The 16,452-nt window shown below is 50.9% G+C and overlaps 8 protein-coding genes across 8 annotated transcripts; 6 read left to right on the top strand and 2 right to left on the bottom strand.

The window, feature by feature from the left end:
- Positions 1-14: 14 nt before the first annotated feature.
- N7532_008453 (NAD(P)/FAD-dependent oxidoreductase) lies at positions 15-1,528 on the top strand (the record flags this gene model as incomplete). The annotated part of the gene is made up of 3 exons (XM_056620945.1): positions 15-106; positions 294-1,047; positions 1,073-1,528. 3 exons carry the CDS (start codon positions 15-17, stop codon positions 1,526-1,528), a joined length of 1,302 nt encoding a protein of 433 aa, XP_056471751.1.
- Positions 1,529-2,492: 964 nt separating this feature from the next.
- N7532_008452 (tyrosinase family protein) lies at positions 2,493-3,868 on the top strand (the record flags this gene model as incomplete). The annotated part of the gene is made up of 4 exons (XM_056620944.1): positions 2,493-2,524; positions 2,590-2,914; positions 2,986-3,071; positions 3,139-3,868. 4 exons carry the CDS (start codon positions 2,493-2,495, stop codon positions 3,866-3,868), a joined length of 1,173 nt encoding a protein of 390 aa, XP_056471750.1.
- A 1,245-nt stretch (positions 3,869-5,113) lies between these two features.
- N7532_008451 (arginyltransferase) lies at positions 5,114-7,053 on the bottom strand (the record flags this gene model as incomplete). Its single annotated transcript, XM_056620943.1, has 9 exons — positions 5,114-5,239; positions 5,299-5,564; positions 5,649-5,714; positions 5,767-5,864; positions 5,918-6,322; positions 6,378-6,563; positions 6,628-6,703; positions 6,773-6,817; positions 6,999-7,053. The coding sequence occupies 9 exons, from the start codon at positions 7,051-7,053 to the stop codon at positions 5,114-5,116; spliced, it is 1,323 nt and encodes a 440-aa protein (XP_056471749.1).
- Positions 7,054-8,209: 1,156 nt separating this feature from the next.
- On the top strand, positions 8,210-8,791 carry N7532_008450 (NUDIX hydrolase; the record flags this gene model as incomplete). Its single annotated transcript, XM_056620942.1, has 2 exons — positions 8,210-8,258; positions 8,364-8,791. The coding sequence occupies 2 exons, from the start codon at positions 8,210-8,212 to the stop codon at positions 8,789-8,791; spliced, it is 477 nt and encodes a 158-aa protein (XP_056471748.1).
- A 943-nt stretch (positions 8,792-9,734) lies between these two features.
- N7532_008449 (DNA-directed RNA polymerase II core subunit RPB3) lies at positions 9,735-10,867 on the top strand (the record flags this gene model as incomplete). The annotated part of the gene is made up of 3 exons (XM_056620941.1): positions 9,735-9,788; positions 9,847-10,412; positions 10,483-10,867. The coding sequence occupies 3 exons, from the start codon at positions 9,735-9,737 to the stop codon at positions 10,865-10,867; spliced, it is 1,005 nt and encodes a 334-aa protein (XP_056471747.1).
- A 2,830-nt stretch (positions 10,868-13,697) lies between these two features.
- On the top strand, positions 13,698-14,021 carry N7532_008448 (succinate-semialdehyde dehydrogenase (NADP+); the record flags this gene model as incomplete). The annotated part of the gene is made up of 1 exon (XM_056620940.1): positions 13,698-14,021. The coding sequence occupies one exon, from the start codon at positions 13,698-13,700 to the stop codon at positions 14,019-14,021; it is 324 nt and encodes a 107-aa protein (XP_056471746.1).
- A 41-nt stretch (positions 14,022-14,062) lies between these two features.
- N7532_008447 (uncharacterized protein) lies at positions 14,063-15,072 on the top strand (the record flags this gene model as incomplete). Its single annotated transcript, XM_056620939.1, has 3 exons — positions 14,063-14,270; positions 14,336-14,605; positions 14,654-15,072. The coding sequence occupies 3 exons, from the start codon at positions 14,063-14,065 to the stop codon at positions 15,070-15,072; spliced, it is 897 nt and encodes a 298-aa protein (XP_056471745.1).
- A 280-nt stretch (positions 15,073-15,352) lies between these two features.
- Positions 15,353-16,213, bottom strand: cbpA (putative calcineurin binding protein; the record flags this gene model as incomplete). The annotated part of the gene is made up of 1 exon (XM_056620938.1): positions 15,353-16,213. One exon carries the CDS (start codon positions 16,211-16,213, stop codon positions 15,353-15,355), a length of 861 nt encoding a protein of 286 aa, XP_056471744.1.
- Between the last annotated feature and the right edge of the window lie 239 nt (positions 16,214-16,452).

Here is a 16,452-nt window from a genome sequence, read left to right as displayed (position 1 = left end):
GGATATCCGCAGGCATGGCCTTTGCATACTCCAACTCCGCAGAGTACCTGCCAAGGCGGCTGGGGATCGAGGAGGGTACTTCATCAATTTTCCGGATTGCCGCGCAGTCTGTCAATTGAAAGCCTACAAAAAAGCCTATCGGACCAAGACTCGGGTCTGAGGAAATATAAAAGTGCATTCGTTTCTGCTAAACAGATCAACAGCATCACATCCATCACGTAGCCTTACAACTGCATTCTCCAATTTATCACACTATCGAACATTTTTTTTTGGTCATACAATACATTGTCCAGCAGCCATGTCAAAAAAATCGTCATCATTGGTGCCGGATTTGCCGGTGTTTGGAGCGCCCTCGCCGCCAGGCGTCTTTCCAAGCTCACCGAGAGAGAAACCGAAATCGATATCGTCGTCATTGCGCCAAAACCGTTCCTGGTTATCCGTCCTCGACTCTACGAGGCAAACGCGTCAGGCATGACCCATTCCGTTGAGGCTCTTTTCAAGGACTCAAAGATCGAATTCATTCCCGGTACCGTTGATAAGATCAATGCCCAAGACAATACGGTACTTGTCCGATCCATCTCGGGCGATGCTTCAACTGTTGGCTACGACCGCCTGATTCTCGCAGCTGGAAGCTCTGTCGTACGGCCAAAATCTATTTCCGGAATTCAGCAGCATGCCTTTGACATCGACTCCTTCGATTCTGCCGTCAAACTGGAATCCCATCTGCAGAACCTTACCTCGCTTCCCTCAAGTCCGGCGCGGAACACAGTTGTCGTGTGCGGCGCAGGATTTACTGGAATCGAGCTTGCCACTGAGCTTCCAAAGCGTCTGCCCAAAGACCTCAATGCCCGAATCGTGATGGTCGAGAGCGCCGATCAGCTTGGTCCGGAGCTTGGTCCGGGCCCGCGTCCCATCATCACCCAAGCTTTGAATGAACTCGGCATAGAGTTCAAGCTGGGATCTCCGGTCACCGCTATCGATGCTGATGGTGTTACCCTTGCGTCCGGTGAGCGCATCGAGACCAAGACGGCTATCTGGACTGCCGGAGTGAGAGCAACCCCCCTTGACACAGCAGATCCCCGCTCCCAGGGATGGACTCTCTCGCCTCCATGTTGGCCAAAACCTCCGTGTTTCATCTGTGGGCAACATATTTGCCACTGGTGACGCTGCTTATGCGACTGCCGACACGAATGGCCACTTTGCCCTGATGTCCTGCCAGCATGCTCTGCCGATGGGTCGTGTGTCGGGCCACAACGCTGCGGCGGATCTTCTTGGCGAGTCTCTGATGCCGTACGAACAGACATCCTACAACTGCTGCTTGGACCTCGGCGCTTGGGGTACGGTTATCTCTGAGGGATGGATTCGAGAGGTCAAGCTGACGGGGGATCTGGCCAAACGAGTGAAGTGCTTTATCAACCAGAGGTTGATTTATCCCCCGACTGATGTCGCGGAAGCCTTCACGATGGCTAATCCGACTGGCCCCGACTCGGATCAGCTGTTTGAACAAATCCTCCAGGCTGTTGCATAGACCAATAGATCGCAGACGCTATGAATATCACCACTCGAGTTTTCAATTGATGAGAACAATCCTCGGGGATGAAGAATACCCCATATCAAAGCCTATAAAACCATCATAATTATTATCAAAAGGACCTTAAACATTCGATACTCCCAGCACCAATCTAACATGATGGCAAAACATCCACGAATGGAAGGTGACTTTCCGAGCCGCCTCATCTAGATCTGGACACGGGAAGAGTTTCTAGCCAACATGGGCGGCCTGGCATCATCGAATTGGCGAATCAGGCCGGTCAGGAGATCGGCACGGAAGACAATGTGCACCGTTGATCTACAAGTCATTTAGCAAGATTTCCTGGGCTCACGCTAGCCCGGCATAACGTGTCGACCCTGACTGTTCCGAGCCCTAGATCATGCAGCAGGACGCAGCTAAGTGGATACCTCGATCCAATCCGGTACGATAATCTGGACCCTCGTTTTCTTTCATTGATCTCCAAGATTGGCATTTGGCCCATGGAATTTCGACGAAAGCGCCTGTTCGTCCCCTGGTTTCGATTCTGTCGGGATGGTTATCAGGACAAGGACGATTGGGTATCAATCCCGCCTTCAGGTCGTCTCAACCCTCGTCGCAGCCACGCCCAACGCAGCCCCGGACACTAAGCACGCGGGACGGTGGAGTCATGCCAAAAGGGCTCAGTCGCCGAGGGGGCCATCGTCCCGGGGGCCTGATCTTCTGGCCAGCAGATCCCGGTAGCTGCATCCTCTGGTCTGAAAAGGCTCGCGCCAGCGTCGGTGAGAAATGCTGCCCCCACTGGTCCGAAATAAATCGGCGAACACAGCCCAGTGCGCAATGCATCATGCAGACTCGATGGAACCGCTTATCTAGCTGAGATCCCTCGTGGCTCTTGTGTGCCCTTGTCTTCCTCATCTGCATTGTGGGAGTATCGTTATACCACTCACTTCCCTGCGCCACGATGGTTGCCGCCAAAATCCTCGCCGTAGGGCTGTGGGCCCTTCAGGTCTGCGCCATGCCTTCGTTTCTATATACGCTGGCGCAGAATCAACCGTCAGGGTTTCCGGTGCCCTCGGCGGCAGCATCATTGCCGAAAAAGCGCATCTTCAGCTTCAGCGGCTAGCTGAGATCGCGCGTGGTGTGGCTATTTCTCATGTCGCACATGGACCCCTGCAACACGAGGGATGTACTCAGCAAGCCCTCAGTGTCCGTCGTGATTGGAGGGCCTTTACTCGCAGGGAGAAGAAGGCTTATATCAACTCCGTGCTTTGCTTGCAAAAGTTGCCCTCTCAAACACCACACCACCTTGCGCCTGGGACCAGGTCGCGATATGATGATTTCGTGGCTACTCATATCAATCAGACCTTAGAAATCCACTACACAGTGCGTTTTACTTTTTCGAAGCTCATACAAGAAGCAGATATAAATTTTCCCAATCACTGACGCTTTGGTAGGGGACATTTTTGGCATGGCACCGATATTTTATCTGGACATTCGAGCAAGCACTGCGCAACGAGTGCGGTTATACTGGCGACTACCCGTAAGTTCGGACCCACGATGATTCCTACTCACGAAGTGTCAAATTAACAAAAGTCCATGCTCAACAGCTATTGGGACTGGGGAGCCGATGTTGATGCCATGGAGAAATCTCCCGTTTTTGATGGAAGCGACACCTCACTATCCGGCAATGGCGCCTATATCCCAAAACAACCTGAGGTCAGACTTAGTCTGGAAGGTCATCCCGATATATTTCTACCTGCAGGTACCGGAGGCGGCTGCGTAACCAGTGGCCCATTCAAAAATTATACGATTAGCATGGGTCCCGCTGATCTGGTCGTACCTGGTCGCAACGTGAGCACCAGGAAGCATCCGCTCACATATAACCCGCGCTGTCTCCGACGTGACTTGACCAGCGCCATTTTGCGGAAATTCAACACCTACCCCGACATTGTGAATTTGATTGTGCAGAGTAAAGATGTGTGGGATTTTGAGATGCTCATGCAAGGATTCCCGGATTCGGGACTCATCGGGGTACACGGTGGGGGCCATTTCTCGATGGGCGGCGATCCAGGGCGCGATGTCTATGTGAGTCCGGGCGATCCGGCTTTCTGGCACCACCACAACATGATTGACCGTGTGTGGTGGATCTGGCAGAATCTGGATTTAAAGAACCGACAATATGATATTTCGGGTACTGGTACTTTTCTCAATGTTCCACCAACCCCGAATACCACGCTCGAGACCGTCATCAATGTCGGCTACGCTGGGGGCGATCCTATTGCGATGAAGAATATCATGAGCACAACTGCTGGCCCATTCTGCTACATCTATCTATGATGCAGATAATCGAGCTGGGTAAAGGATCTCTGCCGTCGATGTTGGCATGGAATAATTGAGATGGAAACAATCTTGGAAGTAAATAAGATTCCCAATAGAAAACCTCTTAGTCAAGGCACTATATGTCTGAGCAAGAACTGTTACTATACCAATTGGGGTCACCAAATTTAAGACTAATATTCCATCTGTTTTCGTTTTTTTGCGGGGTATACTAGTGCAGCGTGTGCCCTAAGATACTATGTTGTATAACCTCATGGACCTTCAAGATGCCCTCGGCCATTTTTTAGAAACAACCATCCTGAGTCTCATTCTCTCAGTTCGATTGTTGAAAGATCGTAGAATTATTTAAATGAAATTTACTCTCATATGATCAAGGCGCTGCTTTGATAAATAACGATAGAGCAGACCGCGTTTTTCAAGGGTAAGGTAGCTTCAGGCCATCCAACGAAGTTTTCCCCGCCATTCTATTCTTGGTAAATGTCCAACCACGAAAGAATACGCCCAATCATAACATCTCCACTAGGAAACTATTTCCTCCGAAAATGTACATGATATGGTAATTCTGGTTCTAAGGGATCCAACGAGGGCGAACCTTGGAAGAGGAATGATGGCCCGAGTTTAAGTAGGCCCACTGTTTTAGGAAAGATTAACCTCCATAATCAACACCTTCAAATCATTGTCACAATCTCTGGACGAACGCAAACCCTCAAATATGAATCTTGTCATTATGTTCATGCTCTACGTTCTCGCTTCTGTTGCGACAGCTTCTGTTGCTAGCGCACCCATTGACACGCGCGCTGTACAAAGAATTTGTAAAAGCTCTCTTTTGATCTTTTGGCTCATGGTAGCTAAATGAATTCAGAAAATAAGCCTTGTTTGGGGGACGACGAGTGCTGCCCTGGCGATTGTATCTGACCCGGCGGAGGTGGTTCAGCCTTTTGTGCTTAAATTTGAAGATTTAGCCTGATGTATAGAACCAATCTTCATCAATGGATGGGCTTCCACCGATAGTCATACTTTTCCGAATTTTCCTATTACCAAAGTAACTTGAATCTTACTATGAGCTATTTCACATCCTCGCGAATCTTCACATCAAATCAAGGTTTAACAACCCATCAATAGTCTGCAATCGCTCCTCTATGCTTTCTATCAAACTTCACGTTCAACGCTATCAAAACTCGCAGATGATCCCCATCTTAAGACTGGCATTAGTAAAATGATCATCGTATGTCACCATCCGAGCCTTTAGTCGAATAGTACCACGGCACTGTTCCTGACAACCTCAGGACCCAAAACCGAAGCCAGTTCCCCAATAATACCCTTGATGGACTGCGGGTCGTTAAACTTCATTTTCTCCCAATTGACGAGGTCCTATTATTCGTTAGTAAGTCTGTCCTAGCCCCAGGGTTTCAGCAGGGAGTAGAACTAACGCTCATCTGCACAAAAGCTCCGTGGTAAAGAAGGTGCCAGTTTCCAAGGTCCAAGGCTTCAACCTCCTCCAAGCTCAGATTGCCCGGCATGTTGAGATCGAAGAGCGAGAGTCGTGCCTCGTCAACATCCTTCTCCAGACCCACGCTCGAGCTAGAGTCATCGGTATTGGCGGAGAAGCGGTCTCGTGACAGAGATACATAAGGACGAGTGTCCAGCTTCTGAGACAGCTCGCCGTCAAGAGGGTCCCAGTTGTGAGATTCAGGGTCTATTTGAGATTGTCAAATGGGCAATCCACCTAAGACAGGAAAGAAGGTTTCATTAAAAGAGATAATTGGGTGTTGCGACATACCAAGGATGTACTGAGGCCGGAAGTTGCCCTTGTACCGCATCTTCTGGCAGCTGTGAATGTAGTAGCCTGCAATCGTCAGTCTTATGTCCTAGAATCCATGTTATCAGTTAGTACGAACCCATGTAATAATAGGGATAGCCATTCTCATGCGCAAAAGCAATTTCGCGCATGGCACTCAGCTTTCCAAGTTCCCACTGCTCAAATTCGGGATCATAGCTATATCAGAATCAGTCCCCGGCTTTCATGAGAAAGACTCAAAGAGCACTCACAAGATGTAGACCGAGCTGACTCCGCTTGGAAGCAGATCAAGAACCGCAACCGCAATCAGTTTCCCGTCTAATCGATAACATTGATGCCATGAGCCGAGCTTTTTCTCCGACTCGTTCGATTTGGTCAATTTCGTAGGGGACCGTTTAATCCCTGAGCACAGGAATCGTTCAAAGTCCTTGATTCTCAAGCGAGAGGGGTCGTCTTTATGAACGATCGTCTGATACTTCCGAAACAACTCATACTTCGCCTGCGACGCGGAGTCGCCCTCAATATTGACCTCGAAGCGATGCGCCGGCTCTATGGCTCGCTTTGTGGACGGGTCAATCGGACGCTTGACATGACTATACTCGGATTCATGCACTGCCGCTTGCACGTCAAAGTTGCATTTGCGGAACTTCTTTTCCCTGTTGCAACCTGTCAGCGGAGATCGCCACTTCTTTTTGTTGTGGGGGCGCATACTCTCGTGAGCGTGGACAGAGGTAGGCGGCTTTCCGAATGTATTCGGGGCCCAGAATGAATTTGTTCCAGCGGTTGATGGCCTTTCGCTGATCACGACGCGGCTGGTAGGCGGAGGCCTCCAGTCTCATCGTATAGTGCGGGCAGCAGGAACGCTTCAGATGCTGCTTGTAGTACAGGGTGCCCGATCTATAACGTGAGTCATTGCGCTGTTTAGTCTATAGGAGGAGGGGGGAAGAATAATGAAACGTACCGTCTCCAGCCCCGATTGACGAGCTCTTCATAGTGCTCGGGCCGCACGACCTGGGAGCTTGCGTAGTATGATGCGCCTAGACATGACGTGTCAGTTCATTCCTCTCGAGGAGGAGCCGACGAAGGCACGTTGGAGAGCAACTGACTTCCATCTTCAGATTTGCAGTAGCCACACGAGTTGTGCTGGTAGCCTGAGCCAGTGCGGAGGTGAAGTTAGCATGGGAGAGTTTTGGCGTAGCGATGATCCGCCCTGCAGGCAGTTGATAATCCCCGGCCAAGTTGTCCCCAAGACGCAGTCACCAGAACCAGTGGAAGCGCCACGGGGTAACGGAAGTCTATCTCAGTGGTTCGCTGCAGGGAAGTGGGACGTACCTAGTGGCCGGAAGAGCGACAGCTGTCGCGCGCGTTCGGCGTCAACTGGCTCCATCGAGCAATCAATTCACTCCGTCCGGGTCGGTTGGCGGTCCCGGCGGAAGCAAGAAATCTTTCGTTCGCTACGAGTAAGAGCTGCAGACACGAGTGGATCGTGGCGGAATTGAAGGAAGGGGGTCACTATGTGGTGTCGGTGCAGACGGGGAAGGTAGGAGAAGAAGACAGGTTGGGATGGGTAGAAGTGGCGGGGTTGTAATACGCCCTTTTGTATACAGCGAGGGAGGCTCTCCGGGGCGGTGATGGCATTCAATTGGAGGGCAGATTAACTACAGACGGACACGGGAGATTTTAACTACGAGAACATGGGAGTGATCGCACCCCGTGCTCGATTGCCAGATTCGTGGGAGGACTGTATCGAATCGCTCCGAGATTCCAGGCTCGGTACCAGAGTACTGTAGTTACCCTACTGGAGGTGTACCTCGGAGAGGCTCTCCATACGGGAGTATAGACCCAGGCTCCAAGTCCGCTATTGTCGACGAGTTGGGTCACATGATCCAGAGCGAATCATCGGATGGATAATAAAAACAGGCCAGCACGCATCCTGCAATGCACGCGTCGTCTGAAGCACCGGAACTCTCTCCCTGTGATGCTCCATGCCTCCCTCAGGGCAGGTATTGTCGTCGGGGATGCTTAGTATAAGAGACGGTAATTACGGTACCGTACTTAGTCAGGACGGACTGCGCCGGTTCTGCTGCCCCTCCATTCCCACTTCACCTTCATCCATCTTCCAGCTCCAGATCCCTTTTTCTCTTACTTCTGTTCCATCATGCCTTTTACCACTCTTCCGCAGTCCTTCCCGTCCGCCGCGGGATTGAATGGGAAGACCTAACCGTGTTCCGCGTCTCCTCCACGTTTCATCCTCTTTCCCACCCCCCAAGGGAAAAAAAATTTCCTGCTCCGACCGCTTTCAGGACCATTGTACCCCCGGCTGTTGAAGCTTCCTCCCAACCCAGAGACCGTCCAGGCTCCGCGGGAGCTTGCCATCTGAGACAACCCTTTCTTCCTTTTTCCTCCTGGACCGTATTTCGCGCTCTTTGATTTCCTTCTCCACGGTCCCTCACACTCCTTTTACTTTTCCTCTCTCCTGCATCCACTCCCCGTGCGAAACCAGTTCGCATCGCCTTGCAATCGGGGAATTTTCCTTCGTCGCAATGGCTCAGATCCGTTCGATGGAAGCCCGCGTTGGGCGGAAGAATCAACGTAAGTTCCTCCTCCTTCCGGCACGTGGGGGCGATCGGCCCTGAGCCCTCCGGCCAGGGCTCCCGGTATGACATTCGTGACCTCGCTAACCCGCTGCGTCTCTAGGTTACGGTTCCAAAGGCGAACGTCTGGTCGCAGGTGTCGTCCCATTGTCGGCCGATAAAACCAAAGTCCTTATGATCCAATCCGCAGGACCCGGAGGCTGGGTACTGCCCAAGGGTGGATGGGAACTTGATGAGAGCACGGCCCAACAGGCCGCGTGCCGTGAAGCCTGGGAAGAAGCGGGTGTCGTCTGCACCGTCAATAAGGATCTGGGATTGATCCCGGACATGCGACCCTCTGGTCTCTTGACCGCACAAGCACCCAAGGCCTCCTACCAATTCTTCGAGGTGACGGTCGACCGCGAGGAAATCGAATGGCCCGAAATGCACAAGCGAAAACGGCAATGGGTCGGCTATGCCCAGGCGGCCGCGGCCCTGGCAAATCGACCAGAGCTGCTGGAAGCGCTGAACCGCAGCTCATTAAAGCGGTAGCGACCGCCCGTACATATCTTCTGTGTTCTATTTGTTTGCCTGCGATACACACGGCCTCATACATGTGAACCAACTGATACTCGGGACAATGTAGGTGTACTCACTTGTGCAGTGCGATCCCGATTGATGACTCGATATGACCCAACCTAAAAAGATCGGTGGCTTTGTTGCTTTCTGAATCTCTGCTTCTTATATTCTTATATCTTTCTTTTTCCCTGTGTTCTATTTGTCTCTGCATTCGCATCTGCCGCCTCTGTGATCGGGCTGCTGTCTTACCCGACTCTTTCTAGCTAGGCGCATAAGTTACACTTGCTTTGATTTCGCTTCTTGTTATACTCCTATAGACGTCGACGGGCCCTGGCCTAGGGACCTGTGAATGCTGGAGGGCTCTCTGCTTTATCTTTACTTTTGGTCGGATCTACCGACCAGCATGCTTTCTTACACGTTCAAACAGTGAAGTGAGCTTTTGACCCCAGATCAATGGAGACAAGCTAATTTCAATGGCCACCAAATTCTTGCTGGTCGCAAATGGAATACAGAACATGTCTTCCCCTCTCTAACAGCCTGGACATCTTTCAGCTACTAGCTACTCAACCTGAAGAACAATAAAAAAATCATTCACGTAGTTAAAGCTGTAATCACTACATGTTCATTCACTTCCGTTGCTCTTAAGGGGTGGCTGTCGAAGTTAATGCCTCCAAGTCACTGCGTGACCCGATTAGGGAAAGCGCCAAGCCATGCTCCGAGGATCAAATCCGCGCTTCAGCGCCATCGACACATTCAACTTCCTCACCCTACACCCTTTCACATCCTCGCTGGCTCACGTGTCGTCGCTCCACGGCGCCAATTTTCCCTTGCACTCTTTTTATTTGACGGTCAGCGAATACAGTTCCAGGCCCGCACACACGAGTGACGGGTGACCGGCAACCGCCTCGACAACAAGATGGATTACGAGATGGATATGGAGCCCACGGGGCCGCAGGTGACCGTTCGCGAGGTGAGTGCTTAAAGATTTGTGACATATACAGGGACTCGTGGCTGACCAGAATCTACAGGCTGAACCATACCGCGTCGATTTTCGCCTCAGCTCCGTCGACATCTCTTTCGCCAACTCGCTCCGTCGCGTGATCCTCGCTGATATCCCTACCCTCGCGCTGGATTTGGTCGAAATCGAAAACAACACCTCCGTCATTCCCGATGAAATGCTTGCCCACCGCCTGGGTATGATCCCCCTCAATGCGAAGAACTGCGACCAAGAGCTCGAGTACACTCGTGACTGCGACTGCGAAGACCACTGCCCGCGCTGCTCTGTGTCGCTGTCGCTGCACGTGCGTTGTGAGGGGATCCATATGCCTATCTATGCGCGTCATCTGGTACTTGAGGGCGAGCGATCCAATGATCTGATTGGCACTCCTGTCATCAAGGACCCCGAGGGCAAGGGTGCTTTGATCGCTAAGCTGAGCAAAGGACAAGAGATCAAGTTGACCTGCTTGGCGAAGAAGGGCATTGCAAAGGAACATGCGAAGTGGGCGCCCACTGCTGCTGTGGGCTTCGAATACGACCCGCACAACAATCTCAAGCACGTCGATTTTTGGTACGAGCAGGACCCGGTTAAGGAATGGTACGTACAACCCACTGAGCCCTGAACCTCACCTGCCATTTAAAACTAATGCTGACTGGTTCTTATCTAGGCCGATCTCCGAAAACGCTACCTGGGAAACCCCCGCCAACCCCGATCAGCCCTTTGACTATGACGCCGAGCCTAACGTCTTTTATTTCGATGTGGAGAGCATCGGTAACCTCGAGCCAGACATGATTATCCAGCAAGGGCTCTTGATTCTCCAGAAGAAGCTCATCGAGACCATCCAAAACCTCAACGGTACCGCCGGGAACCAGGCCGGTGGTATTGATGAAGGGGATATGATGGGCGGCGGCGATCCCGATGCCTACGAGCCTCCGGAGGGCATGGATGGAAACATGACATCGTACGGCAACGGTGGTGCCAGCGCCTGGGGCCCCAGCGCGCAGACCCCTTATGGTGCCACGCCCTACGGCAACGACGCATACGGCTTCTAGAGGCCGTGAGACGGACGACATACAATACAGGCTTGAGCATGCGGAGTGGAGTTTTCCTCGCTTTTCTTCTTCTTCTTCTTCAAAGGCGGCTGGTGGCGCAATTAGGAGTTTGTACCTCTCCTAGGGTACCTAGGTAGGTTTGATATTCGGGGGTTCGACTTCATTTTTGTTCATAATTTCTTCACTTTGGTAAAAAGAAAAAGGTTTTTCATTTCAATATTCTCTAAAATCAAAATACTGGCGTTCATTTCCAGATATCATTGCATATTTTAACATGAGAGGCTAAAAAGCTAGATCATCTAGATCCGCCCACATACAACTGCTAACAGAGAACAATGACCTACTCTAGCAATCCCAAAATAGATGCCAAATGGATCGCGCAGTCAATTTTCGTGGGGAAGTACGTACATCGATTGTTGATCCGCACCTAAAACCTCTGGACCGAGAACAATATACCCACCAAGAACCAACTGTCTCAAAAGATTCGCTTGTCTCTTAGCAGCAGCAGGATATCATCGAGATCTTGAAAACAGCCTCGCACTTGGATCCAAAAGGCATGCGAAGGAGCTTTCCTGTTTCCCCGACGACAACGCATCGCTTCGGCAATTCAAGTGTTTTGCACTGTATTCAAGAAGTCGATTGGGTACGACATTGGTGGTAGAAATTCATGGACAATGCAACCCAGTGCATCGCCATGCTATTCGCGGCCGGGCTGTAGACATTTTCCAACTGCCAAGTTCGACTAGGTACAAAAGTTCTGTCTAGGTCTGGCATTAGTGCTAGTGGGAGCTGAACATGGTTGTGGAGGGGGATTCCATCCTTGTGGATGGCAAAGTGCACCAAATTCTCTGTGTGTCTTGGATGGGGATTCTGCATTGGGATATACAGTAGTTCGGAGGATCTTCTTCTCCCGTTCCCAGACAATGGCCCTATCGAGTTCATGGAGGTCTTGGGTAGTGTGATAGCTATCAGAATCTAGCGAGCCCATTTCGATCTTGTCGGTGGATTTTGTTGATCAGTTCGACTGCTAGATTGATAATAACGAAAGTAATAATCATAGCTGCTTTGATGTTAGCGTGAATTTCGATTTTGATGGCATCAGCGTGTTTTGGACTAGCGACTGTAGCTGGGAGAGCTTCGATCTTAAATTTTCGAGTATCGAGGCAGCTCACGAGGCTCTTGAGTGCCAAAGAGCATAAATCTATGCGTGAACATAGACCTTTATTGATCAACAATGGCATTATGCAGAGAACAATATTTCCAAGTTTGGCAAGGTTGGGGGCTGGTATCTCTCCAATGAACCGCCCTTTGTTGCTTCGAGTCAATGGAGCCTCTTGCTATGTACCCGAGGGTGACTGGCTACCGATTCGTTCTTCGGCGTTTGTCTTTTCTGGAATAAAAGGCCTCGAGCCGATATAAAACAACAAAACAAGAATGGAAGAGGTCAGATAATTTGTTGCCTTGTCCTTGCTCAAAGAATTAAGAGTTCTTTGTTGAAGATCTCTGCTTAGTGTCTCATTACGTCTGTTACTTTGTTGACAAACTTTCATCTTGGAGACTGCAATTTTGAGGAGCGAAAACCACGCGCAAGCTGCTCAATTAGACACATTGGAGCTTTTCGCGTAAATATCAGCTTCGGTCTGAGTCTTAATCATTTCCATCTTCTTTCCTCTAGATGCTGGACTAGATGTGAACATACTATCGGTTGAAGCGGCTCTCGTATCACGTTTTCTGGTCCTTCGTTCAGCTCACTGTCGGGTCCATTCTTACCAGGTTATCGTTGTTTCAGTTCTAGCACGCTCGTTGCAGGCTCGACACACAGTTAATGGTTTCCCGTTTTCTGAGGCACACTCTCTACGCTTCGGCAATGGATGCAGAGGACATTTGTTTCCCCCAAGACTCTGATAACATTTGCCAGGAGGTATCGATCTCTACGCTGAGATGGCTTCATACTGCAGTCCACACACCACCGTTTTGCGTTACACCCCCATTTTAGCTCTTCTCCTTTCCAGCATATTATCGGCAAACTTCGCTTGGGGAAGTAGCTTCATACAATGTCAGCAGGCATATAGATCCTTCCAGAAAGCGAATGAGCTGGTTTCTGCTTCTATAAACTCCAGAAGAGGAGGTGACGGTGGTGGTATTCTTGCACGAAAGAGCTGACAGGAACATCGCAGACAAATAAGACCTATAAATCAAGATGACGGTCGATCTCGAGGATCATCTCGGTCGGGAGATAACGAATATTGCGTGTAGGCTTCGTTAGAGAGCTGAGTCGCAGAAATTGAGGGGTTTGGGATATCTGTGAGTGCTGGTAAGGATGAGCTAAGACAATATCGAGCGGTATATTCTGAGGCTGATGGTGTATAACCAGTGGCAGGCTTAAGGTAAAAAGAAGCAAACGGACGCCAATAAACCTTTAAAAGAACAAAATTTTTATTATGATAATAATAATAATAATAAATAAAAGAAGAGTCATCTTTCCATATTTCATCTCTGGTATGTGGGGAGCCAAAGGAGAGGCTGCATGGCACAGGCATATCTTAACCGAGTTGCCGAATGATGTACATACTACCCTGTGCCTGCCCCTAGTCAAGCCAGGTGACCTGCCGAGGGAGATTCATCAGACTGGTCTACCGACAACCCCTTCTACTATTCTTCTCCAGTTTAGTACAACAAATATGGCAGCCGAAGCCTCGCTCATCTCGTCCGTCAAGACCTCTTCAGAACGAAAGGCTATATTAACGGCTCATGGGTGGACGCAATCTCGGGATGTACATTCGACGTCCATGACCCTGCAACACTTGAAAAATTAGCCACAGTCCCCGAAATGGGGACTGAGGACACAAATCGAGCAATCGAAGCCGCACATGCAGCATTCAACTCCTACAAAAAGACGTCGGCTCGACAGCGCGCGCAGTGGCTGCGAAAATGGAGCGACCTATGTCTGGAGAATTCCCAGGATCTTGCACTGATCCTCTCCCTCGAGAATGGAAAGACATTGGCAGAGGCCCAGGGCGAGGTCAAGTATGCCGCCTCTTTCTTGGACTGGTTTGCTGGCGAAGCTGAGAGAGTCTACGGCGATGTCATCCCATCTGCCAATCTGGGTCAACGAATCTTGACATTCAAGCAACCTCTCGGCGTTGCGGCTTGAATGGCGCCATGGAATTTCCCAATCGCCATGATTACTCGCAAATGCGGCGCTGCGCTAGCCGCGGGGTGTACGACCGTGGGAAGTCGGCCGGGGATCCTCCTCTTAGCTGCTTGGCTCAAGCTGTGCTAGCCGAGGAGGCAGGGTTTCCCAAGGGCGCCATCAATGTGATCACCACTCTCGACTCAGTCTCTGATGTTGGTCAAGCTCTGTGTAGCAATAAAATGGTCCGCAAGCTCGGCTTTACGGGAAGTACACGGGTTGGCAAGCTCCTTGCCAGCCAGTGCAGCAATAATCTCACCAAACTTTCGCTCGAGCTTGGTGGAAACAGTCCTTCATTGTCTTTGATGATGCAAGTATTGATACGGCCATCCAGGCTTGTATCATGGCCAAGTTCCGGAACTCCGGGCAAACATGCGTCACTGCCAATCGCATCTTTGTCCAAAAGGGCATCTATGAGAAGTTCACTAACGCTCTGATTGATAAAGTGCGAGCTCTCAAAGTTGGCTCTGGGATCGAGGACGGTGTCCATGTCGGCCCGCTGACACATGAGCGTGCCGTGGGCAAGGCGATGGACCACATTGAAGGTAAGATTAACCCTCACTCGTGCATAACAGAAATCTAACTGGGTCTAGATGCACGAAAGCATGGCGCAGAAGTCGTTCTAGGAGGAGCACCCCTAGAAACTCTTCCAGGCTATTTCCTCCAGCCAACTATCATTAAGGATATGAACGCCAGTATGAAAATGACCTGTGAAGAAACCTTTGCGCCAGTGGTCGGACTATACAAGTTCGAGACAGAGGAAGAAGCCATCCAGCGTGCAAATGATTGCGACGTTGGGTTGGGCGGATTCATTTGCACAGAGAACATTTCTAGAATGTGGCGTGTGGCTGAAGCGTTGGAAGTTGGCATGGTTGGCGTGAATCTTGGTATGCTCAGTGCTTGCGAGAGCCCCTTCGGCGGAATCAAAGAGAGCGGGTATGGGCGAGAACTTGGCCATTACGGCATTGATGAATATCTGGCTGTCAAGTCCATGATAGGCGTGGGTGTTTGATAACTCTACTAGACTGTGAAATATTCGGACCATCAGACTCAGATTAGAAGCTTTGGGGCCGTAGGTACTACGAGGGCACTACGAGTAAAGGGATCACAAGGAAGTGAATATGTAATATGTGCATTAATACATGTAAGCCTATTTTCGACTCCTTTCATAATCCAAAGCGTAGATCGCTGAGCTCAGAACAATGCCTTTGTCCTTCCCCAACGCCGATGATAAGAAACCCTTCGCTAAAAATGCACAAGAAAAGAAAACACAAACGCTTTGTCCCAGTCCTTCAATCCATCATAAGCTCCATGGGCGGACGAGAAGTCTTGGGTGGCATCTTCTTGACAGACGTCTCAATGGGGCTCATCTCGGCATCCATATCAATATCCTCATCCACATCCAGACTCACATCCTCAACCATGACGGCAGGCAGGTTCGGGCTGTTGCCATGATCTTCCGGGTGGAAGATAATTGTGCTGCTGCGGCTGCGCTGCTGCGAACCGGCCAAGGGCCAGCTGCTGGTGCGCTTGTCGGAAGTTATCGAGACCGGGGTTGCAGGGTCGACGCCGAACGATTCGTTGGAGGAGTCGGTCTTCAGCATGGCCAGGGCGTTGGCGAGATCACTGGCATGGACCTCCTTGTTGGGCGGGTCCTCGTTGCGCATCACCCAGCCGGCCGGTGGGCTAGGTGGCGGTGAGATGAAGAAGAGCTTGTCTGGCTGTGGGGCCTGCAGCAGCTTAGGTCCTTCCTCACTCAGGATGGGAGTTGGCTCGCCGAAGTAGATCTTAGGGCGGACTTTGCGTCCCAGGAGCTGGTTTCCCTCGAGAGACTGGCGAACAGTGATCGCGTCTTCTTCAGAGTAGAAGGAGCAGACAATGCGGCGGAAGGAGGGGAGCGGTGAGAAGGAGTTCAGAGCGGCCAGGACCAGAATCTGATTGCGGATGGAATCGAGCGATGCCGGCTGGAAGAGGACGAGATCGTTCAAGTCGGTGATCAAGAGCGTGTTGGAGGGTGGTGTTGGCTGAGAAAGCGGGGGGAGGTTGGAGAGGTCAATGGAGAGGGAGGGCCGCGACGGAGACCGCGATGAGCGGGTAGCCTGGAAAGAAGGCGAGGGAGCGAACGAGTGCGGAGGCGATGCAGCTTCGGCCATGATGTTGTATTGTCAAAAAAAATTTCTGTAGGAGAGAGAGGGTTGTCGAGAAGTAGACAAGCTGGTGGAAGAGCGGCGGGATAAATTAAAGTGCTCGGAGGCGGAGTAGATAAAGGGGGGTTGCCACCGGATAAGCGTGGGCGTTCTAGATCTTGCGTGGAGGCAACACTTTGTTTCAACGAGTCGAAAAAGTGTCTGAGGCACGGAGGCAGAAGAGATTGGGTTGTTGAATTCTGGCA

This window comes from Penicillium argentinense (assembly GCF_028826775.1).
Source record: "Penicillium argentinense strain IBT 30761 chromosome Unknown utg000009l_segment0_segment0, whole genome shotgun sequence".
Lineage (NCBI taxonomy): Eukaryota > Fungi > Ascomycota > Eurotiomycetes > Eurotiales > Aspergillaceae > Penicillium > Penicillium argentinense.
Note: the sequence above shows the minus strand (reverse complement) of the source record. Positions and strands in the feature narration are given on the sequence as shown.